The sequence below is a fragment of the Narcine bancroftii genome, chromosome 3 (genome assembly GCF_036971445.1).
Source record: "Narcine bancroftii isolate sNarBan1 chromosome 3, sNarBan1.hap1, whole genome shotgun sequence".
Lineage (NCBI taxonomy): Eukaryota > Metazoa > Chordata > Chondrichthyes > Torpediniformes > Narcinidae > Narcine > Narcine bancroftii.
The window spans coordinates 251,073,184-251,097,342 of record NC_091471.1 but is presented as its reverse complement, the minus strand read 5'-3'; the positions used below and the strand labels follow the sequence as shown (position 1 = coordinate 251,097,342).

The window sequence follows — 24,159 nt, the reverse complement described above, 5'->3', positions numbered from 1 at the left end:
GCAGCAGGTATGGATGGAATCCCCCCAGAGGTCTGGAAGGCTGGCGGCAAAACTCTGCATGCCAAACTGCATGAGTTTTTCAAGCTTTGTTGGGACGAAGGAAAACTGCCTCAGGACCTTCGTGATGCCATCATCATCACCCTGTACAAAAACAAAGGCGAGAAATCAGACTGCTCAAACTACAGGGGAATCACGCTGCTCTCCATTGCAGGTAAAATCTTCGCTAGGATTCTCCTAAATAGAATAATACCTAGTGTCGTCGAGAATGTTCTCCCAGAATCACAGTGCGGCTTTCGCGCAAACAGAGGAACTACTGACATGGTCTTTGCCCTCAGACAGCTCCAAGAAAAGTGCAGAGAACAAAACAAAGGACTCTACATCACCTCTGTTGACCTCACCAAAGCCTTCGACACCGTGAGCAGGAAAGGGTTTTGGCAAATACTAGAGCGCCTCGGATGCCCCCCAAAGTTCCTCAACATGGTTATTCAACTGCACGAAAACCAACAAGGTCGGGTCAGATACAGCAATGAGCTCTCTGAACCCTTCTCCATTAACAATGGCGTGAAGCAAGGCTGCGTTTTCGCACCAACCCTCTTTTCAATCTTCTTCAGCATGTTGCTGAACCAAGCCATGAAAGACCTCAACAATGAAGACGCTGTTTACATCCGGTACCGCACGGATGGCGGTCTCTTCAATCTGAGGCGCCTGCAAGCTCACACCAAGACACAAGAGCAACTTGTCCGTGAACTACTCTTTGCAGACGATGCCGCTTTAGTTGCCCATTCAGAGCCAGCTCTTCAGCGCTTGACATCCTGTTCTGCGGAAACTGCCAAAATGTTTGGCCTGGAAGTCAGCCTGAAGAAAACTGAGGTCCTCCATCAGCCAGCTCCCCATCATGTCTACCAGCCCCCCCCCACATCTCCATCGGGCACACAAAACTCAAAACAGTCAACAAGTTTACCTATCTCGGCTGCACCATTTCATCAGATGCAAGGATCGACAACGAGATAGACAACAGACTCGCCAAGGCAAATAGCGCCTTTGGAAGACTACACAAAAGAGTCTGGAAAAACAACCAACTGAAAAGCCTCACAAAGATAAGCGTATACAGAGCCGTTGTCATACCCACACTCCTGTTCGGCTCCGAATCATGGGTCCTCTTCTGGCATCACCTACGGCTCCTAGAACGCTTCCACCAGCGTTGTCTCCGCTCCATCCTCAACATTCATTGGAGCGACTTCATCCCTAACATCGAAGTACTCGAGATGGCAGAGGCCGACAGCATCGAATCCACGCTGTTGAAGATCCAACTGCGCTGGGTAGGTCACGTCTCTAGAATGGAGGACCATCGCCTCCCCAAGATCGTGTTATATGGCGAGCTCTCCACTGGCCATCGTGTCAGAGGTGCACCAAAGAAGAGGTACAAGGACTGCCTAAAGAAATCTCTTGGTGCCTGCCACATTGACCACCGCCAGTGGGCTGATATCGCCTCAAACTGTGCATCTTGGCGCCTCACAGTTCGGCAGGCAGCAACCTCCTTTGAAGAAGACCGCAGAGCCCACCTCACTGACAAAAGACAAAGGAGGAAAAACCCAACACCTAACCCCAACCAACAAATTTTCCCCTGCAACCGCTGCAACCGTGTCTGCCTGTCCCGCATTGGACTTGTTAGCCACAAACGAGCCTGCAGCTGACGTGGACATTTACCCCTCCATAAATCTTCGTCCGCGAAGCCAAGCCAAAAAAAACTCAGTAGTAAAACATGGAAGTCTGCAGATACCGTGATAGAAGTGAAAACAACAAAGCTGGGAGAAACTCAAGAAGTCAAACAGTGGATTTTATGTAGCAAGGATAAACACATAACCAGGATTGAACCCTTCAATATTCAGTATTATCCTATACTCAGGACTTTGATTTATGAAGACTAATGTACCAAAAGATCTCTATGCAACCCTATCTACATATCACGCCACTTTCAGGGAATTATGTGTCTGTATTCCCAGATCTCTTTATTCTACTGCACCCCTCAGTGTCTGACCATTTACCATGCATATCCTACTTTGTTTTACCCTTCCAAATTATGACACCTCACACTTGTTTACACTTAATTCCTTTTGCTGTTTTGTAGCCTATTTTTCCAGCTGGTCCAGATTACTCTGTAAGCTTTTTAAAAAAACCTTCCTCGCTGTCCAGAACGCCTCCAATCTTTGTGTCATCTGTAAACTTGCTGGTCCCTGATGTAGATCACTGATACAGAAGACAAAAAAACAATGATCCCAGCACTAATCCCTGAGGCAAACCACAAATCACAGGCCTCCAGTCTGAGAGCAATCACCCACTTCCACTCTCTGTCTTCTCCCATATAGCCAATGTCATATCCAATTTTACCACCAGTGGGGGTAATCCTGTCCTGGAGAGCGGGGATGATCCAGTCCTGGCATTGGGGTGATCCGATCTTGATGTGGGGGGTATCCGGTCCTGGCCTAGGAGATCCAGTCCTGGAGAGGGGTGATCCAATCCTGGTATGGGGGCTAATCCGGTCCCAACATGGGGAGGTTATCCAGTCCTGGCGTGGGGGTGGGGGGGGGGGGGTGATCTAGTCCTGGCATTAGGGTGATTCAATTGGCATAGGGGCTATCTGGTCCTGGCCTAGGTAAGATCTGGTCCTGGAAGTGGAGTGATCCAGTCCGAGCATGGGGGGTGAGATGATCTAGTCCTGGTGTTGGGATGATCCAATCCTGAGTTATAGGATATCCGATCCTGGCCTGGGGAAATCCAGTCCTGGAGAGAGGGTGATCCAGTCCTAGCATGGGAATAATCTGGTCCTGGCGAGGGGGGATATCCAGTCCTGGCATGGGGGTGATCCAATCCTAGTGTAGGTTGATCCATTCCTGGTGTAGGGGTGATCTGGTCCTGGAGAGGGAGGTGACATAAGAGATCCCAGATGCTGGAATCTAGAACAATAGTTCAGCCGCATAAGCTGAGTGGGACAGGCAGCATCTGCAGAGGGAAAGGAGCCATTAGCGTCTGGGCTTGGGACTCTGCTTCAGAGTCCCTCCATGGATGCAGCCTCACCCACTGAGGCAAGACAGGCTTGGAAATGTGAGCATGAGAATGAGAAGGATTGGTTGAATCCTGGGGCTGGGGCGAATGCTCAGGGTTATGGAAAAATCTGGAAATATGGATCACTGTTTAAAGATCAGGGGTGGTTACATCAGACAGATCAGGGTGGTTCATTTCAGACAGAAAAGGGGTCAACCATCACAGACAGATAAGGGGTCAACCATCTCAGACACATAAGTGGAGGTCTGCCTCAGACAGATAAGGAGTCGTTCATCGCAGACAGATGAGACGTTTCTCTGTGGGTTGCAAGTCGCTGGAACTCGCTCTCTGCGAGGGCTTGTGGACCCAGCGTCTCTGAATGTGTTTCATGAGGAGGGAGATAAATATAGAGAAGCAAGTAGGTGAAAGGTTATCGAAGGGAGACTGGGTACAGGGTTAAGGCTACCGTCATACCAGTGAAAAGAGAGCAGACTCAGGGCTCCTGGTCCGACATGTGTTCATGTGTGTTTAAAGGCTGACACGAAGCTGTGGAGAGTAAACAGTCTTATGTTGAGCTTTTTATAATTTTACCGACACAGCATGGTACAAGCCCAATTACACCCAATTAATTTAACAACCCTGTACGTTTTGGAACATTGGAGGAAACCCATGCAGGCATGGGGAGATCTAACAAACTGACAGTACTGGGTTCAATCCCGTGTCGCCAGCACTGTAATTGCATGCCACGAACCATCCTCTGTGTAATCTCAGCTCATTCTCTGCCATTGATGGAAATCCCCTCCTTTGTCACCCCTCGCTCGCTCTGCTGATGCTGTGGTAGATCCAAGAGCAACACCTCCTTCTTCGCCAACACACGACACTGAAGTCCAAGCTCTCTCCACTCCAGCTCCCTGCAGTTTGCATTGCCCGAGTGACCACCCCACCCAGTATACGAGGGCTGAGGCTCTTCCCCACCACCCCCCTTCGCCCCCGCAAACCCCTGCTCCCCCATCCCTCAACACCAACATCAACACCAGCCAGGCCCAGAGGGTTGGTGAGCACCTCCTCTCCCTCCCACCTAACAATTAGAGTCCGTAATGTTCAAATCACTGGGGAAGAGCCGGTCAGGGGGGTTGGGAAGAGGTGTACCAACAGCAGCTGTACAGGAACAGAAGGAGAGTGCTCCTGAATTAGTCACACAATGCTCCACAACAACCCAGGGCATGCCTGGTGTTGACACAGCTGTGAAGTGGTCTTCTTCTTTGGCTTGGCTTCGTGGACGAAGATTTATGGAGGGGGTAAACTCCCACAAATAGCAGAGATAATAGTGATTTCTCTGCTAGGAATGGACTGACCCAGAACTCTGAGGACCTGCCAGCTTTTCCCAGAGCTCCATACACTCACAACATACAACCATAGAACATTACAGCACAGAAAACAGGCCCTTCTAGTCTGTTCTGAACTATTACTCTACCGAGTCCCACCGACCTGCACCCAGTCCACAGTCCTCCCAGTCCATTTAAATTTTTCTTAAATGTGAAAATTGAGCCCGTATTCACCACTTCAGTTTGTGGCCTCCTCACCCCACACACCAGGACCCCAGATGTCGTGAGAGATGAGCATTTCTGCTCTCACTCCGATGTGCACAGAACTCACCACACTGCCGGCAGTTCTAAAAATACAGGGGCGGCTGACCCAGGGAGGCAGTAAAGGCCTCATTAGACTTAAGTGGCAACCTTGGTCCAGACCACAGCCGCTGTCACATGTTGCCCTGCTGTTCTGACACAGGCGTGTTGCAGCCCTTAACCCGGTGGCCAGATGTGACACAGCTGGCTCAGGCCAAGTCGGGAAAGGAGCAGCAACACATCCCAATCCAAGTAAAACACAGACGTCTACAGACGCTGCGATTGTAGTTAAAAAACACAGAAATGCTTCCTCAAGTCCCGGCAACATCAAGTGGTTTTCAACCTTTTTCTTTCCATTCACATACCGCCTATGCCACAGAAAGAAAAAGTTTGAAAGCTACTGTTGTAAATCTCTGCACTGTTTCAATCTTATTGATGTTCTTCCTGTAGCTAAGTGACCAAACTCCCCCCCCCACCAACAATACTCTAAATTTGGCCTCACCAATGTATACAACTTCACTATGACATCCCAACTCCTGTACTCAATAATAAAACATGAAAGTCTGCAGGCACCGTGGTTGAAGTAAAAACACAACACTGGAGAAACTCAGCAGATCAAGCAGTGTCCTTTCTATAGCCAAGGTAAAGATACAGAACCAACGTTTCGGGCTTGAGCCCTTCATCAGTATTTTCCTACAGGTCAGTGCTTTGATTTAGGAAGGTCAATGTGCCAAAGGCTCTCTTAACAACCCAATCTACCTGCAATGCCACTTTTGGGGAATTAAGGAGGGAAAGGATAACCCTTGAGGAAGGCCTCAGGCCCGAAACGTCGGTGATATTTCTTCACCTCCCATGGATTCTGTGAGGTCAGCTGAGTTCCTCCAAACATCTCCTCCTGGGAAAATTGCTCAGTATGCTCCCACCACAGTGGAAGAGGGTGGTCCCTCAGCTGCAGGGCCAGGAGTTGGCAGGAGCTCCCACCTACTGAGGGGAAGCCCGTTTCCAAGACCTTGATTGGAAAACATGAGGGACACTGTCCAGACACTTCTGAAGAGCGTCCGTCCTTTGCCTCTTGCCCCAAACAAAACAGCCTCGTTGAACTCGCCTCTTCTGTCACAGGGATGAGCAGGGAAGGGTCAGGTACACCTTGCCTGGTGCACCATTCACAGTTAACATTTCCCTCCCAACTCCCTCCCCCCCACTTCATATCCACCAACCCTTCAACCTTGGAGCTGAGCCAGACACAACCTTGGTGGAGAAACTCAACAGGTCATGCAGCATCCACAGGAAGTAAAGCATCACCAACATTTCTGGCCTGGGCTCTTCATCAGGTATGAAACATAGAAACCCAACATCACAGTGCAGGCCCTTCAGCCCACAGTGTTGTGCCGACCTAATAATCTACTCTAACAACTGCCTAGAATTTCCCTACTGCCTTCTCTATTTTCCTCTGAAAAGATCCTATTGTACCTGCCTCCACCACAATTGCTGGCAGCACATTCCATGCCCCCACCACCAACCACTCTCTGTGTGAAGAAGTTACCCCTTACATCACCCTGTACGAACTCCCAATCACCTTCGTGTTAGCCATTTCAGCCCTGGGGAAAAAAGCCTCTGGCCATCCTCACAATCAATGCCTCTCATTATCTTCCACACCTCAATCAGGTCACCCCTTCATCCCCCAAGGTACCTGAATCTTCTCAGTGATCAGGCAGAGGATTCTAAAGGTGCACTGCATTCCACATGGAAAACCCCCTTCCCATTCCTGACGTATGTTCCATATGTGGTTGTGGAGTCGCCAGCCGGGAGAAACATCGCCCAAGCCTCTCCTTCCCCTCAACACTTGCCTGCCCCCGCCCATCAACACACTGCCTGCCCCCTCCCCTCAACACTCCACCTGCCTCCTCCCCTCCCCTGAACACTCCATCTGCCCCCTCCAACTACACTCTGTCTTCCCCTTCCCATCAACACTCTGCCTGCCCCCTCTCCTCAATACTCTGCCTGTCCCCACCCCTCAACACTGCCTGCCCCCTCCCCGAACACTCCATCTTCCCCCTCCCCTCAACACTCCACCTGTCTCCTCCCCTCAACACTCCATCTGCCCCTCCCCTCAACACACTGCCTGCCCCCTCCCCTGAAAACACTGCCTGCCCCCTCCCCTGAACACTCCACCTGCCTCCTCCCCTCCCCTGAACACTCCACCTGCCTCCTCCCCTCCCCTGAACACTCAATCTGCCCCCTCCAACTACACTCCATCTTCCCCCTCCCATCAACACTCAGCCTGCCCGCTCCCATCAAACCTCCGCCTGCCCCCTCTCCTCAACACTGCCTTCCCCACCCCTCAACACTGCCTGCCCCTTCCCCTCCCTGAACACTCCATCTTCCCCTTCAACTACACTTCATCTTCCCCCTCCCCTCAACACTCCCTACCCCCTCCCCCTCAACACTCCGCCTGCCCCTCCCCTCAACACTCCGCCTGCCCCTCCCCTCAACACTCCGCCTGCCCCTCCCCTCAACACTCCGCCTGCCCCTCCCCTCAACACTCCGCCTGCCCCTCCCCTCAACACTCTGCCTGCCTCTCCCCTCAACACTGCCTGCCCCTCCCCTCAACACTCCACCTGCTCATCCCCTCAACACTCTGCCTGCCCCTCCCCTCAACACACCACCTGCCCCCTCTCCTCCCTGAACACTCCATCTGCCCCTCCCCTCAAGTCTCCATTTGCTGTCTGTCTGTGGAACATCTCTGCAGCTTACCCACAACCCACCTTGCTTCTGCTCCAGCAACCAGGCACACTGCATGAAGGTTTCATCAGGTTACCCACACAGATCAGGAGCAGAGGGGTTGTCTGGGGTGCTCCACCCCTCCGATCACAGCTCTCCCACCTGAAAGAGACCCTTTCACTTCTCCAGTGTTCCCCTGTCCACACTGCTATTTATCCCCAACACTCAACTCTTTTTACGTAATCTGTCAGGAAGTACTTTGTGAAATATGCCACAGGTTCACTTTCGTCTATCGTTACAAAGCTACGAAAGGGAGGATACTGTGGAGGGATTGTCTACTGAGTCAGTGTGGGTGGAAGTCAGAAAGACAAATATTGTTCAGGTTCAAGTTTATTTATCATCTGATTGCACAAATACAAACCGACGAAACAGCCTTTTGTGGTCCACAGTGCAAAATGTGCAAACTCACAACCAGACATAACACATAAATATGCAGGACAAATAAAATACATAAATAAATATTGTTTTATGCATATTAGAGTCTCGGATGGTCAGTGTCAGCAGTTTCTTTGGTTGTTCAACATTCTCACTTCCCACGGGAAGAAGCTGTTCCTCAGCCTGGTGGTGCTGGCTCTGATCCTCCTTTATCTCTTCCCCAATGGGAGCGATCCTCAATGATTTTGCACGCACTTTTCCGACAACGATCCCAGTAGATCATGTCGATGGGGGGAGTTGGGGAGGGAGGGAAACCCCAGTGATTCTCTCTGCCACTCTTGTGGTCCTATGGAATGACCGCCAATTAATTTCTCTGCAGCAACCGTACCACATTGTGATGCAGCCAGCCAGGATGCCCTCGATAGAGCTCCATAGAAGGTAGTCTTCTCAGGAAGTGCAGTCGCTGTTGCGCCTTCCTGACAAGTGAGGAGATGCTTGGTGTCCACAATAGGCCACTAGTTAAGTGAACTCCAAGGAACTTAGTGCTCTCCACTCTCTCTACTACAAAATTGCTGATGCGTGGTGGAGGGCAGTCGTTCCTGGTCCTCCTGAAGTCCACGATCATCTCCTTCATCTTGATCACGAGATGACCATATCACGAGATTTTTCTCCTCTGTAATGTGACTCATCATTGTTGCTGATAAGGCCAATGACTGTTGTGTCATCTGCAAACCTGATGACACTTTTGGAGCTGGATCTGGTGATGCAGTCATGGGTCAGTAGCATGAAGAGGAGTGGGCTGAGCCCACCACCCTGTGGTGCACCAGTCCTTAGCGCGACATTGTTCTAACCCGGACAGACTGTGGCCACCAGGACACTAAGGAGCAGAGAAGTCAGCAGATTTTGGAAAGATTTATCAAACAAGATTTTCTTTCACAAATCTTGAGAGTGGTGAATCTATGGAATTTGCTGCCCATTCAAGCAGTGGAGGTGACCTCATTAAATATAGTTGGATAGATTTTTCATAGATGGGGAATTACGGGATATGGGGAAAAGGCGGGTAGGTGGAGATGAGTCCATTGTCAGATCAGCCATGATCTCATTGAATGGTGGAGCAGGCTGGACGGGCCTAATGGCCGACTCCTGCTTCTAGTTATGTTCTTGGAAATATCACCCCGCCCAATTCTATTTTCCACAGTAAAAGTCCAAAAATTCGGATTCTGTAAATCCGGTCCAGCCGAGAATCCGGACTTTTCAAAAACTCCCAAAATTTTAAATTTAGCGGGATTTTGCATGAATGCAAAAGCACCACAGATGCACAGCGGCAACTAGTGACCACACTGTTGCCATTTTGAAAAGAGCAATCGAACTGTGACGAGGCTATAATTTTGTGTTGTACTCTTTCCATTTATCATATAGGGCATACGTATTTACAAACCCATAAAAAAATGGACGCTAAAGTAAATAAATCAAGATCTGAAGAGAAAGGGGAACACGTTGAAATTGAGTAACAAACTTTAAGTAATTAATGAACTAAAATGTGTGTAAGCAATGCTGCTTTCATCCTTTCACAGGGAGGCCCAACCTGTGGTGCATGGGCCAAAAGTGCTACATTAGATGATTAGAAGTGGCACTTAGGAGGCCTAGTTAGTGTAGAGGGTGCTACAATAAGTGTAGAAGAAGTCAGGTTTAGCATAGACGGAGTCCAATTCCCACACACCTCCCCCCATCCCTGCCAGCGCCAACCCCTCCCCACATTTAGCGAACACACACCTCTTTTCTTGTTAACTTCATTGAGAATAGGTGCCTGCAACATCACAGGCACCAGACTTCACTCCATCAAGGACATCTACATGAGGTGGCTTCTTAAAAAAGCAGCCTCTATCCTCAAGGACCCCCACCAAACAGGCCATGCCTTTTTCACTCTGCTACCATCAGGAAGTAGGTACAGGAGCCTAAAGACAAGCACTCAGCGCACAAGGACAGCTTTTTCCCCCTGCCATCAGATTCTTGAATGATCAATGAATTAAAGACACTCCCCTACCTGTCATGCACTATAATTTTATTTTTTATATATTATTGTTGTAAGATTGGTTCATAATATGAATGTTTGAACTATGATACAAAACACAGAATTTCATGACTTGTTCATTACAATAAATTATAATTCTGATTCCCTATGTGATGTCAGGTTTTCAGGTCCATAAATCCCTGAGTTTTCTCTCCTTTTGGGGGGGGGGGGGGATGGATAGGTGGGAATGACATTTGCTGTCCTCCAGTCTGTGGGAATTTGGAAGGGGAAGACTCGTGCTTCCTCAGCCACCTCCAAGGAAACAGAGTTCTGGTGATTCACTTCCAATTCCTTTTCATTTTTCCAATAGTAATTTTTTATTAAATTCACTTTTCCAGATTGAATCCCTTGCCAACAACTTTCTTCCCCTCGATCAATTTTGCATCATCTGCCGTTATTTAATCACGGCACCAACAATTGAAAGTGATGACATATAACGAAACGCAAGAACCTCAAAGTAACCACACAGGAGCCTCTGCCAACTGATCACTCATCCGTACTGATTAGGTGTGTCGTCCCAGACCATTGGAGAAGGTGGTACACAGAGTGATGGTGAAGGTCGGCTCGTTGCTGTGAACTGGGGAGGTGCAACACATCACCAGACAGACATGGACTACAGCAAAGTCAAAAGGACAAACAGATCAAACATGGACCAACATAGGGTCCAGATCCTGAAATGTGGTGGAACCAATATTCGCGTGGACAGGTTTGCTAGAGGTGTTGAGAGGCTTTAAATTAGTGACGTGGGGGGATGAAAACCAGAGTGTTAGGTCAGATGATGGAGCAGTTGGTGGACAGGTAGATGATATATGTAGTGAGACTGTGAGGAAGGACAGAGCAGAAATATAGTAGTTGGGATGGGTTGAAATGTGAGCACTTTAGGGCGGCTTGGTTGGCGGAGTGGTTAGTGCAATGCTTTTTACAGCACCAGTAATCAGGACTGGGGCTTGAATCCCGCACCGTCTGTAAGGTGTTGGTGCATTCTCCCTATGTCTGAGTGGGCTTTTCTCCCACCCTACAAAATCTATCGGGGGAGTAAATTGGACAGCACAGACTCAAGGGCAAATGACCTGTGACTGTCCTGTATGTCTACATTTTAAAAAAAAAATTAATGCAAGAAGTATCAAGGATAATAAAGAAGTTGAACTAAGAGTGGAATTACAATGTTGTAATAGTCACAGATACTTGACTGATGCAAGGACAGGCTTGGCTGATGCATGTCCTGGCATTTCGATGTTTCAAAAGGGATAGGAAGGGATGTAAAAGAGGGAGGAAGCTGGCATTGCTGATCAGGGATATATCTCACCAGTAGAAAGGGGGTGACACTGTAGAGGGAGTGTCTACTAAGTCAGTGTGGGTAAAAGTCAGAAATAGAAAAGAAGTAATCTGCATTGAGAGTAGTCTGTAGGCCTTAAAATAGCCCTCAGGACACTGAGGAACACATAAATAAGGCAGATTTTGGAAAGATGCAAAAATAATAGGCTTCTTGTTATGGGAGACTTCAACTTCCCAAATATTGACTGGCATCTTCTTACTACAAAAGGTTCAGATTTGGGCATAATTTGTCAAGGTGCGCCCAAGAAAGATTCCTGACACAGTATGTGGACAACCCAACTGGAGGTGAGGCCTGTGGTGTTACCCCACTAGCCTACTGTAGGGGACGACTACTATACTTTCAGGAAGAGCACTGGAGGACACTTGGACGGCTGTCAATCAGTCAACCTGAATGGGCCAAACCCCACCCGGCTGACTGCCAATCATCTGCCCGAGATATAAGCCACATCCGATCCCTCTCAAGGTCAGTCACTCGGGAGCAGAGCTCAGCTAACTACAGCAGAGACTAAGCTGAATAAAGCCTGTTGTTCAATCTTTGAATCTTGTGTCTGCTTACTGTCACAACAGTGCATCACAAGGTCATTCTGGATTTAATACTGGGTAATGAACATGGTCAGAAGACCAACATTCCCTGAGATTTAGCACAGCTATAAACAAGGATAGGAGCAAATGATGTGGAAATGTTTTTTTTTTAAATTTGGGAAGGGCTAATTATGATGGGAGACAGCAGGAGATTGGGAGAGTAAATTGGCAGCAAATGTTCTCCAGGAACTGCACAGCAGCAATGTGGAGGATGTTTACTTCCAAGAGTCACTGGAAAGGTTTGTCTTACAGAGACAGGGAAAAGATGGTTGACAAAAAAAGTGGAACGACTCGTCAAAGGAAGGAAGAATCAAATTTAAGGTTTAGAAAACAAAGATCAGGAAGGGCTAATGAGAATGATATGGTAGCCAGGAAGGAATGCAAGAAAGGACAGGAGAGCAAGAAGGGGACATGAGAAGTCCTTGACAAGTAGCATTAAGGAAAACCCAAAGGCATTCTACTCATACATGAAAAAATAAGGATGACTAGAGTGAGTGTAGGACCCATTGGGGGAAAAAAAGGGGAAACATTTGCCTAGAGGCAGAAGAGTTTGAGAGGTCCTAAGTGAATATTTTGCTTCATTGTTCACCAGGGCAAGGTACCTTGGTGAATGTCAGGTCAGTATAGAACAGGCTAGTGTGTTGAAGTATGTCCATTTGAAGTGCGGAGTCTGGGATGCATTGAACCAGTCAGGCAATGTTGTCATTCAGTGAGAATGGACAAGAAATTCCACTGGAAAAAAAAAGGATCTTCTTAAAAAACATTTAGATAAGTAAGTCCCCAGGGCTGGACAGGATATACCGAGGGAAGAGATTTCTGGCCACAGGAGGGGTACTGCAGGATCGGAGAATGACAAATGTTGCTGGCTTGTTTGAGAAAGGCAAGAGGGATAATCCTGGGAATTATGTCAGGGATGGACAAACTATTGGAGAGGATTATTAGGGACAGGAGTTACAAGCATTTAGAGAAGCATTGTCACTTTAGGGATAGTTGAACAAGCCTAATTGTTTTTCGAGGAGGTGACAAAAGAAATTGATGAAGGTATGACACTGAATGTGGTGTATATGAATTTTAGTAATACTTCTGACAAGGCCCCCCATGGTAGACCCATTCAGAAAGTTATGAAGCATGCGAACCTTGGCTGCTTAGATTTGGAATTAGCTTGCCTGCAGAAGGCAGAGGATGGTCATAGATAGAACCTCTTCTGTGTGGAGGTCAGTAGCTAGTGGTGTTCCACAGGGATATCTGCCCTTTGTGATTTTTATAAATGACTTGGACAAAGAAACAGAGTCGTGGGCCAGTAAGGTTACAGGTGGCACAAAAGTTAGCGGTGTTGTAGATTTTGCAGAAGGCTGTCATAGGTTATAACAGAATATAAACAGGATGCAGAATTGGGTGGAGAAGTGGCAGATGGAGCTCAATCCAGGTAAGTGTGAACTAATGCACTTTGAAAGATCAATCTTGAAAGAGGAGTACATGGTTAACGATTCTTAACTGTATTGAGGAAGAGTGCTCAAAATTTCACATTTATTCTCAGAGTGAATTACACAAAGCCCGGAGATTCTTTCTCCTGCGCCATTATCTGTAACTGTAAACTGAACTCGAGAAGAAAGAAATGTAAACAGACTGACCACTGTGCATCTTGGGGTCTGTGTCCATAGATCCCTCAAGGTTGTCATGTAAGTTAATCAGGTGGTATTACAGAATTTTGTGTTGTGTGGTTTTATGTTAAAAAGTGACAGTTTGCCTAAGAGAGCCAAGGTGAAGGTGGACTGCTGAGAGAGTGAGAGACAGACTGAGCTTGTGCAGAAAATGATCTAAAAATATCTGGACTTGGATGATAAACCACCACTGGGTGGTGCTGTGGAGGGAAAGGAGGCCCAGAGCAGGAGTCATGGTCTGAAAGACAATTTAGAATGTTGGGATTTCAAAATGGATGAACATTCCAAAGGCAGCCAGAAGGATCCGGACCAAGCCGTTGTTCCTCTCTCTCTCTCTCTCTCTCTCTCTCCCCCTCCCTCTCTCTCTCACAAAGATCTTTTGGCTTCAGTTTACAAAATAAACTGAATTTTGTTTATGACCTTTGCTTCCGTTGAGATCGAAGTTTTGTGAGTCTTGTGTGTTTTGTGTGTAAGTTTTTCTGTGGGCTGGTTGGAAATATAACTTGGACTTTAATTACATATGTTATATTTAGGCTGCGGAATTTATTAGTTATACACTGTTATAGAAATTTGTATCGTAACCAGTTATAAAAGGGGGGATTTTTTAAATAAAGTTTGAAGGTGAATTTTTTGTTAATAAAGTAATTGTTCATCTTTACCCCTGTGTGATAGGCCTTCTTTGTGGTTGCTGGTTTGACCTTGTAACAGGTGGTTATGAAGATGTGTGCAGTGGGATGGAGTTGAGAAATGTTGCCGCTGTATAGAAATGTTTAGAGTATTGCATTCTGTTCTGGTCGCCTCGTTACGGATGTAGATGCTGTGGATTAGAAAACATGTCTTAGAAGCAAGGTTGGCAGAGCTGGGGTTTTTCTCTTTGGAGCGATGAAGATTGCCTTAATGGAGGTCTGCACGATTATGAGTTTTTGAGAGGGTGGATGGCCGACACCATTTTACCGGGCATCAGTAGCAAATACCAGAGGACATCTGTTTAAGGTGAGGGGAGGAAAGCTGAGGAGACTGTGTACAATCATCTACGTGCGGTCTCACCAGCATCATGTGTGGTTGTAACATGACATCCCAAGTCTTGTACTCAACAATGGAAGGCATGGTTAACGCGACTCTGTTACTGCACCAGCAACCATGGATCGAATCCCAGCACTGTAAGGAGTTTGTACATTCTCCCCGTGTCTGCGTGGGTTTCCTCCCGGTGCACCATTTTTCCTCCCACCCTTCAAAACGTACGAGGGGTGTAGGTCAATCGGGTGTAATTGGGTGGCACGGGTTTCATGGGCCCAAAGGGGCTGTTACCATGCCGTATATTACATTAAATGTACATTTCTTTTAAAAAAAGAGTTCTCTGCTCCTTCCAGAGAACATGGTGCCTCATACCTGGAACAATAAAGTAAATCTTCACTGCATTTCCTTTCTTCACAATACCACCTTCTTGGCCAGAACAACCAACAATAGTCCAGACATGGTCGCACCAAGACTTCCTCACCTCAGTACTCAAACATCGTGACACAAAGGGAGATGTTCTGCTGGCCTACCTGCCAGCCCTTCACTGGCAGAGGTTACCTGCTCCCTCACCAGGTAGAAAAAGCTCTTTGCTGTGCCTCCCATCTCGGGGCAGCAGTAACATAACAACCGTGATGGCAGTGAGCTTCATTGTTGCAGTGAACCGTTGCCCCTCCGGGGCTCGACCTATCAATGACCTATTATACCCCCCTGCTGACCTGTACCTTCCCACTGATGATCTGTGCACCCCACCTCCACTGACCAGTCAACCCTGACCCCTTTGACCAGTCACTGACACCCCCTCACTGACACTCCCCCAGAGTCGCCGTGTGTCCGTAGATTCGACTCCAGCGATCCCCTCTTCTATCCTCCAACTCATATCCACCTTTAACCTTTTGTCTGTGACCCTGTGCTCTTCCCACTGCCCCTCGCTCCCTCCACCATTTTAATCAGGCGTCTGACTGCTTCTTGCTCAATCCTTGACGAAGGGCTCAGGCCCAAAATGCTGTTTCTGTATCAAAAGATCAGCTCATGGGGCCCGAGTCTGCTCCGCCATTCTAATCATCCACCCTCCCACTCAGCCCCGCTTCCCGGCTTTCTCCCTGTAACTCTTGATGCCCTGACTAATCAAATACCTGTCAATCTCTACCTTAAATACACCCGACAACAAGACTCACGAACCTCTGGCTAAAGAAATTTCTCCGCATCTTTGTTTTAAATTGACGCCCTTTTATCCTGAAGTTGTGCCCTCTTGTCCTCGAATCCCCTACCATGGAAAACATCCCTGCCACATCTACTCTGTCCAGGCCTTTCAGCATTTGAAATGCCTCCATGAGGAGCCCCTCATCCTTCTGTCCTCCAGCCAGTCCAGTCCAAGAGTCAACAATCGTTCTTTACAAATCTCTGCCACACAGAACACTGTGTGACCTGCTGAGTTTCTCCAGCACTTCCGTGAATTAAACTACAATCTCCACGTCTGCAGACTTTCTTGTTGAACTCACTTAAGCAACAATAACAATTATGGTTTTTAGACTGCAATGTCTGGAAAATTGCAGAAAAAATTAACATAATTACTGCCCGTGTGGTCGTTCACACTGGGTGCCTTTTTAGACTGCAAGTCCCTGAGTGCAATGGCCCCGGTGGTCGGACGTGCAGTAGAGTGGGTGACCGTCAATGAATTTTTCCGGTTCGATTTACGCTGCAGGCTTCCTCCAAAAAGTTGTCGGGGTCCTGCAGGATAAATCGTGGGGCAGGAACGGACTCAAAATTCCTGCACATTCCTTTTTAGACAGTGGCAAAATTCCTTGATTGTGCCGCTACATGTCTGCAGTCTAAAAGCTATAATAGAGTACAAACAGAGCCCCCCCCACTGTACAGTTCCTGGGATCAGCTCAGAAGGCAGGTTACAAAGTTCCCCAACACACTTTGATGGTTTCCCAACACAGGATGACAGACCCCCAGTGTGAAAGACCCGCACACAAGGCACAGACACGGTAACACCAAATCGCCCACAGGATGCGCTTCAAACCCTGCGCTTCACCAAACCTGCACAACTATACAATATTATGGGAGATTCCCTCTCCCTGGGAAAGTTTCTGCATCTGGTCATGAGGGTGTCAACCTTGGTGTCTGGGACACTTCGTGACCAGTTGGTCTTGGGTTTTAAGGCTTCACGACAGGACGGGAACACGGGAAATACAGAAGGAACAGCTGCACTCAGGATCTCAATAGGAAACTATCCAGCAGCTGGGGGAGGGGCAGGGTTAGTGGGAGAGAGGAGGCGGTGTTAGTGGAGAAAGAGGAGGCAGTGTTAGTGGAGAAAGAGGAGGCGATGTTAGTGAGGAGGGGATAATATTAATGAGGAGGGGGCGGTGTTAGTGGGGAAAGAAGAGGCAATGTTGATGGGGAGGGGGCGGTGTTGATGGGGAGGGGGCGGTGTTGATGGGGAGGGGGCGGTGTTGATGGGGAGGGGGCGGTGTTGATGGGGAGGGGGCGGTGTTGATGGGGAGGGGGCGGTGTTGATGGGGAGGGGGCGGTGTTGATGGGGAGGGGGCGGTGTTGATGGGGAGGGGGCGGTGTTGATGGGGAGGGGGCGGTTTTGATGGGGAGGGGGCGGTGTTGATGGGGAGGGGGCGGTGTTGATGGGGAGGGGGCGGTGTTGATGGGGAGGGGGCGGTGTTGATGGGGAGGGGGCGGTGTTGATGGGGAGGGGGCGGTGTTGATGGGGAGGGGGCGGTGTTGATGGGGAGGGGGCGGTGTTGATGGGGAGGGGGCGGTGTAGATGGGGAGGGGTCGGTGTTGATGGGGAGGGGGCGGTGTAGATGGGGAGGGGGCGGTGTAGATGGGGAGGGGGCGGTGTTGATGGGGAGGGGGCGGTGTTGATGGGGAGGGGGCGGTGTTGATGGGGAGGGGGCGGTGTTGATGGGGAGGGGGCGGTGTTGATGGGGAGGGGGCGGTGTTGATGGGGAGGGGGCGGTGTTGATGGGGAGGGGGCGGTGTTGATGGGGAGGGGGCGGTGTTGATGGGGAGGGGGCGGTGTTGATGGGGAGGGGGCGGTGTTGATGGGGAGGGGGCGGTGTTGATGGGGAGGGGGCGGTGTTGATGGGGAGGGGGCGGTGTTGATGGGGAGGGGGCGGTGTTGATGGGGAGGGGGCGGTGTTGATGGGGAGGGGGCGGTGTTGATGGGGAGGGGGCGGTGTTGATGGGGAGGGGGCGGTGTTGATGGGGAGGGGGCGGTGTTGATGGGGAGGGGGCGGTGTTGATGGGGAGGGGGCGGTGTTGATGGGGAGGGGGCGGTGTTGATGGGGAGGGGGCGATGTTGATGGGGAGGGGGCGGTGTTGATGGGGAGGGGGCGGTGTTGATGGGGAGGGGGCGGTGTTGATGGGGAGGGGGCGGTGTTGATGGGGAGGGGGCGGTGTTGATGGGGAGGGGGCGGTGTTGATGGGGAGGGGGCGGTGTTGATGGGGAGGGGGCGGTGTTGATGGGGAGGGGGCGGTGTTGATGGGGAGGGGGCGGTGTTGATGGGGAGGGGGCGGTGTTGATGGGGAGGGGGCGGTGTTGATGGGGAGGGGGCGGTGTTGATGGGGAGGGGTCGGTGTTAATGGGGAGGGGGCGGTGTTAATGGGGAGGGGGGAGCATTAATGGGGAGGGGGCAGTTAGTGGGGGAGTGGTGTTGGGGGAGAGGAGGGGTAATATTAATGGGAGAAGGGAGAGCGAGGGAGGGGAAGGGTGGTATTAATGGGAAAAGGAAGTGGAAAGGTAGGGAGATAAAGCAAACGAGGTGGAGAGAAGTGGTGTTAATGGAGGAAGCGAGGGAGAAGGGAGAGTAAAGGAGGGGGAAGAAGGGGAGGGAGAGTGAGGGAAGGGGATGGAGGGTTGGGGTTAATCAGGAAAGGGAGAGCCAGGGACAGTGGGAAAGGAGGGGTGGTATTATTGAGGGAAGGGAGAGCAAGAGAGGAGGTGGTTTAATGGGGAAAGGGAGGGCCAGGAAGGGTGGAGAGGCTACGTGGACTGATGCATCAAAGTATGGAGATGTGAGTCACCGCGCGGCAGGATATTGGGACTCACTCAGAATGATGACCACTGTCTTCATGAGGTTCATCATGGTCTCCTTGTGCCTGGACTGGAGGGTGTGCTGGGACATCCGTTGCACCTTGTGCTTCACGTAGTAGAAAATGCGCAGGTACACCAGTAGCATGATGCAGAAGATGAGCAGGTTCGAGATGGCCCAGAAGACCAGGTAGCTGCGGCTGTAGAGGGGGGCCATGCGTGAGCAGGTGGACAGGTCGCACACGCAGTTCCAGCCCATCTGGGGGATGAGGCCCATGATGATGGCGGTGACCCAGATGCAGGCGATGAGGAAGGTCACCCTCTGGTTGCTCATGTTACTGTGCAGCTGCATCTGGAAGACGGTCTGGTGACGCTCCACAGCCACCGCCAGCAAGTTGGTGACGGAGGCAGTCAAGCTGGTGTCGATCAGGCCCTGCCGCAGGAACCAGGTGTGCACCGTGAGCTGTGCAGTGCGAGGGCCGGTGTGGAACATGAGGTACGTGTAGGCGACGCCCGAGAAGAAGTCAGTGGCCGCCAGGTTGGCCAGCAGGTAGAAGATGGGCTGGTGGAAGCGGCGGTTCAGCACCACGGCTGCGATAACAAGCGTGTTGGCCAGGATGACTATCACACACACCAGGAGACCCAGGGTGACCACCAGCACATCCTTGGTCCGCCAGTACCTGCTCAGCTCTTTGCCGGAGCTATTGTAGAAAAAGGGGATTGTCTCATTGTGGTGGCAGGCCCCCATGGCTTGTCATTCAGCTGCACTCGGCTCCCACCTGCAACGATAACTACGTCAGGTTGACATTCAGCACGCACCACCTCTCCAACAGAACGTCGCAACCGTTAGTGTAAGGCACAACGGTTGGTGCAACGCTATCACAGTGCCAGCAACCCAGGTTCAAATCTGGCGCTGTCTGTAAGGAGTTTGTACGTTCTCCTCGTGGGTTTTCTCCAGTTTCTTAATTAATTATTTTTTAATTTAGGCATACAGCACGGTAACAGGCCACGGGTCTGTGCCACCCAATTACACCCAATCAACCTACAACCCCCGGTATATTTTTGAACAGTAGGGGGGGGAGGGAAATATTATTGAAAACAAAGGTTTGAAAAGGAAGAGGATCACACAACAAGGCCTCACTCATTCATGTTGACCAGATGGGTGCAAGTGGGTCCCACTTGCCTGCATTTGGTCCAAATTTCTATCCAATGATCTGTCCAAATGGAAAACTTCTACAGGTTTACTGCAGAGTATTCTGGATAGTTGCATCATTGTCTGTTATGGAGATTCCCAAAGTCCAGGACAAAAAAATTAAACTCTCGGGGGTTGTCAACTCGGCGTGCGACTCACTGCAACCAGACTTCATTCCATTGAGGACAAGAAGTGGGGTCTTAAGAAAGCAGCCTGAAGGACCCCCACCACCCAGGCCATGCCCTCTTCACTCTGCTATCATCGGGAATAATGTACAGGAGCCTGAAGACAAGGACAGCTTCTTCCCCTCTGCCATCAGATTCCTGAATGAACAATGAACCACAGACACTCTCTCACTTTGTCTTTTTTGTGCACTAATTTTATTTATTTTGTAAGGTGGTTTCTATAAATGTTTGCACTGTGACGCTGCTGCAAAACAACGAATTTCGTGGCATGTTCATGACAATAAATTCTGATTCTAAATGTTGTGATCAGGGATTGTCAGCAGAACTTTCAGGAGAAATCCAATTTGATGAAACATGTTGTGACTAAGAGTGTTGGTCAGGGTGGTGCAGCTGGTGTGGTGGTGAAGTCCACCAGGAAGGCCTTCCTCGAGGACTCGTACACGACATGGGCTTGAACAACGCGATAACCTAGCTTGTCCTGATTGTAGGAGAGAGAAAGAGAGAGTGATGGTGAAAACCCACAGAGATCCTCGCTCTTTCTTACAGATGTAAATGACATGGATCTAAATGCAGGAGGTACAATTCCTGCAGTGCAAGGAATCAAAACGTAGTGCTGTGTTGACAGAGAAGAGGGTCCACCAGTGGTCTGGAAAGATGTTAAGTACATAAGAAATAGGGTCAGGAGTTGGCCATCCGGCCTGTCAAGCCTGCTCCTGCATTCAATGAGATCAAGGCTGACCTGACAATAGGCTTACCTGCCTTTTCCCCACATCCCTTTAATTCCCCGACTATGTAAAAATCTATCCAACCTTGTCTGAAGTACTGTATATTTACTGAGGTCACCTCCACTGCTTCAATTGTCACCGACTCCATAAATTCACACCCTCTGGGAAAAGCAGCTCCTCCTCATCTCCACCCTGAATCTTGAGGCTATGTCCCTGAGTTCCCATCTCCCCCACCAATGTAAACAACTTACCTACCTCTATCTTTTCTATGCCTTTCATAATTTTATGTTTCTATGGTTCCCCTCTCATTCTTCTAAATTCCAGCGAGTACAGTCCCAGATAACTCAATCTCTCCTCATAAGCCATCCTCCTAATCTCTGGAATCATCCTGGTGAATCTCCTCTGCACCGCCCGCAAAGCCAGCACATCTAGTAAGGAGACCAGAACTGCAGGCAATGCTCCAGATACGGCCTCACCAGTACATTGTACAGTTGCAGTATAACCTCTCCGCTCTGAAATTCAATCCCTCTATCAATGAAGGCCAACATTCCATTTGCTTTCTTGATAGCCTGCTGCGCCTGCAAATCAACCTTTTACGATTCATGCATGAGCACTCCCAAGTCCTTCTGCACGGAGGCATGCTGCAATTACTTGCCCTTTAAATCATAATCTGATCTTCCACTTTTCCTTTCAAATTTACCAACATTTCCTCACATTTACCAACATTGCACTCCATCTGGTGGACCCTTGCCCACTCATTTAACCTATCTATATCCCTCTACTGATGCTCCATATCCTCTACATAATTTGGGCAGAAAATCCTAAATAAAATCATAAGGAGGTACATCTTGAGAGGTAGGATGGATCACAGGGAGCACTGGGGGACAGTGAGACCTTAGTGCACAAGGCTAATGAGGTGGAAAAGAGGCATGGGGAACACTAGCTGGAGAACAGAACATGAGCAAGAAGGTTATAGTACAGCAGTAGGACACAGAAGCTGGAATCAGGAGCTAATCACAACCTGCTGGAGGAACTCAGTGAGCAGATAGGGCAGTATCTGTGGGGGAAGAAAGAAGAGTCGACATTTCAGATTGACACTGAGTATATGATGAAGCCGGTGTAAAGAGGACGGATGGAGGACTGTACCACATGGCTCAGGTCACGGATAGAGAAGAGTGCTCGTCAGTGCATCGGAAGCATGGGGGTGCATGGGGCAGGCTTTGCAGTTGGTTCACCTGGATGTTGCTGAGAGTTTCTGCTGACCTACCCTGGTGGGTGTTGGAGTGGGAGTATGGGGTGGGTGGGTGTCAGCTGTTATGGAGTGGACATTTTTTAAATTTTAAATTTAGACATACAGAACAATAACAGGCCATTTCGGCCCACGAGTCTGTACCACCCAATTTACCACCCATTAACCTACACCCCTGGTACATTTTTCCAGCCCCTGGAGAAAACACATGCAGACATAGGGAGAATGTACAAACTCCTGGGATGCAAACCCCAGCCCAGTCCCGATCACTGGGTGCTGTAAAAGCGTTGCGCTAACCGCTATACCAACCGTGCCACCCTACACGCAATACGAGAACAGGCAAATTGAGGGGTAAGTTGACACAGCGGGTCATGGGTGTGTGGAATGATGTGTCAGATGAAGTGGTCGAGCCAAGGACGATTCCCATGTCTAACAGACATTTGGACAGGTCCAAGGTTCGGGATGGGCTCTGAACCCAGGGCAGCCCCTGGGACAGCACACAAGGTCGATGTACGTGTTGCAGAGCCCTGTGACTCACTCCTTGCAGTCTGAAGCCTGTTAGATAAGGCAGTCACGTAGCAATGAGTTTGGCAGATGGTGGGAAAGGCTTGGCTTCCATTTCTTTTTCTCATTCGTCTCCTTTCTAACCTGTGAAGGGCTCAGGCCCGAAACGTCAGCAATACATCTTTATGGGCAATGCAAGACCAGCTGAGGTCCTCCAGCATTTCAATGTTTTCCCAATGTTTGAAGACTTTCATGTTTCACTCCCAAGGTGGTTGAAACTGGCTCAGCTTGTCACATTTCTGCCCTGTGCCCAGCCAGAAGCACTTTCTCCTCTATCTCTCATTTAATTGGTTTCAGGGTCCTGAAACACACAGTGCAGCCGTCGTAAAAGTAAATTGTCCTCAGTTCAAGTTCTTGTCTGGAACTAAACGCAACTCGGCAGGAAAGGGAGGCAAAAAAAACCCCAAAGGTCAGCATTTCAGGTTGGAAACCGTCATCGAGGGTTCCGACCAGACCGCCGACCACTCTTTCTCTCCCACTGCTTCACCCGCTGAGTTCCTCCAGCAGACCATTTGTTGCTCCAGCGCCTGCCATCTCCTCATTTGAGGGACCTGAAATCCGTGATGCTCTGTGTTGGTAAAATCGCAGAAATGCTGGAGGATCTCAGCACGTCTCACAATATCCATAAGGTGGTAAAGATATCTCACCAATGTTTGGGGCCTGGCTCCATCTCAGAGAACCATGGTACACCCACCACTGATGCAGACTCCTCTCCCTCCAACTCCCTGTTCTTCACCCCATCACATGCTGTGTAACAGCAACAAAGCTGGGTGGGAGACCAGAGAGAAATGCCTGTACATGCAGCATCAGTCACAGACAGCTGAATACGGAAAGGGGCGGCCGACCTACCCAATCACCTGGAAGGTGCCGCTTTGATCTCCAGGACACCGCCTGGAGCAGGGGGTCGCGTTCAGCAAGGTCGAGCACTGCTGGAGGAGGTTGGGGAAGGAGGGGGGTGTTGTTTGGAGCCACTCCAGGAGCTGCCTGCAGCCAGAGATTGGAGCTAACAAAGGGCCCAGTGTTGAGCAGCTAGTTCTCCTGCTCCCAAGAGAAGTGTTTCATGCTGGCTTGGAACGGGGGTGATTTTAATCATAGCCCCTCCAGCTGCGGCAGCCTCTAACCATGCCCCCCCCAACCACGTCTGGCCTAAGCTTGGATTCTCCTTGTCGAGCCTGCCCACCATGGTGGGACCTGGCTGCTCCTAGCCATACATTTGGGAGCTCACAAGAGCAGTACCTGGGCCTCCTGACCCAGGCAGCCACGTTGACTGGTGCCTGCCCCAACTCTGGGCCAAGAGAGCATCTCCATCCACTCCTGGAAGTTCTGCTGGGCTCGTGCCCAGCCCCAGAGTCCTGACTCAAGGACTGGCCTCACCCCAACTTTGTGTTAGCACTGACCCCGGAGACATAGAGCATTACCGTACAGTATAGGCCCTTCATCCCTCAATGTTATGCCAATCTGTATGTTCCTACTAAAAAAAATACTCTCCCTACTTAGTAACCCTCTATTTTTCTTTCATTCATGTGCCTGGGAGACCAGGGAGTGAGCTCTGCCCCTTCTCCAGAAGTTTACGACCAGCTCCTTGGTTTTGAGGAAAGTTGTGAAACTTCCATTTTGGCTGGATGCATCACTATCTGGTATGGATGAGGCAACACTCGGTAAAAAAAAACTCGGCCTGCGACATCACGGGCACCAGTCTTCACTCCA

At 49.7% G+C, this 24,159-nt stretch overlaps 1 protein-coding gene across 5 annotated transcripts in view; it reads right to left on the bottom strand.

Moving 5' to 3' along the window:
* The window catches only part of LOC138758536 (lysophosphatidic acid receptor 2-like), a 101,464-nt gene that overhangs the window by 33,881 nt on the left and 43,424 nt on the right, over positions 1-24,159 (bottom strand). For all 5 annotated transcript variants that reach the window (XM_069927569.1, XM_069927573.1, XM_069927571.1 and 2 more), the window contains exon 2: positions 18,556-19,316. In XM_069927569.1, coding sequence (XP_069783670.1) covers positions 18,556-19,285 — 730 coding nt within the window. In that variant the 5' untranslated portion in view covers positions 19,286-19,316. The remainder of the gene's footprint in view (positions 1-18,555; positions 19,317-24,159) is intronic.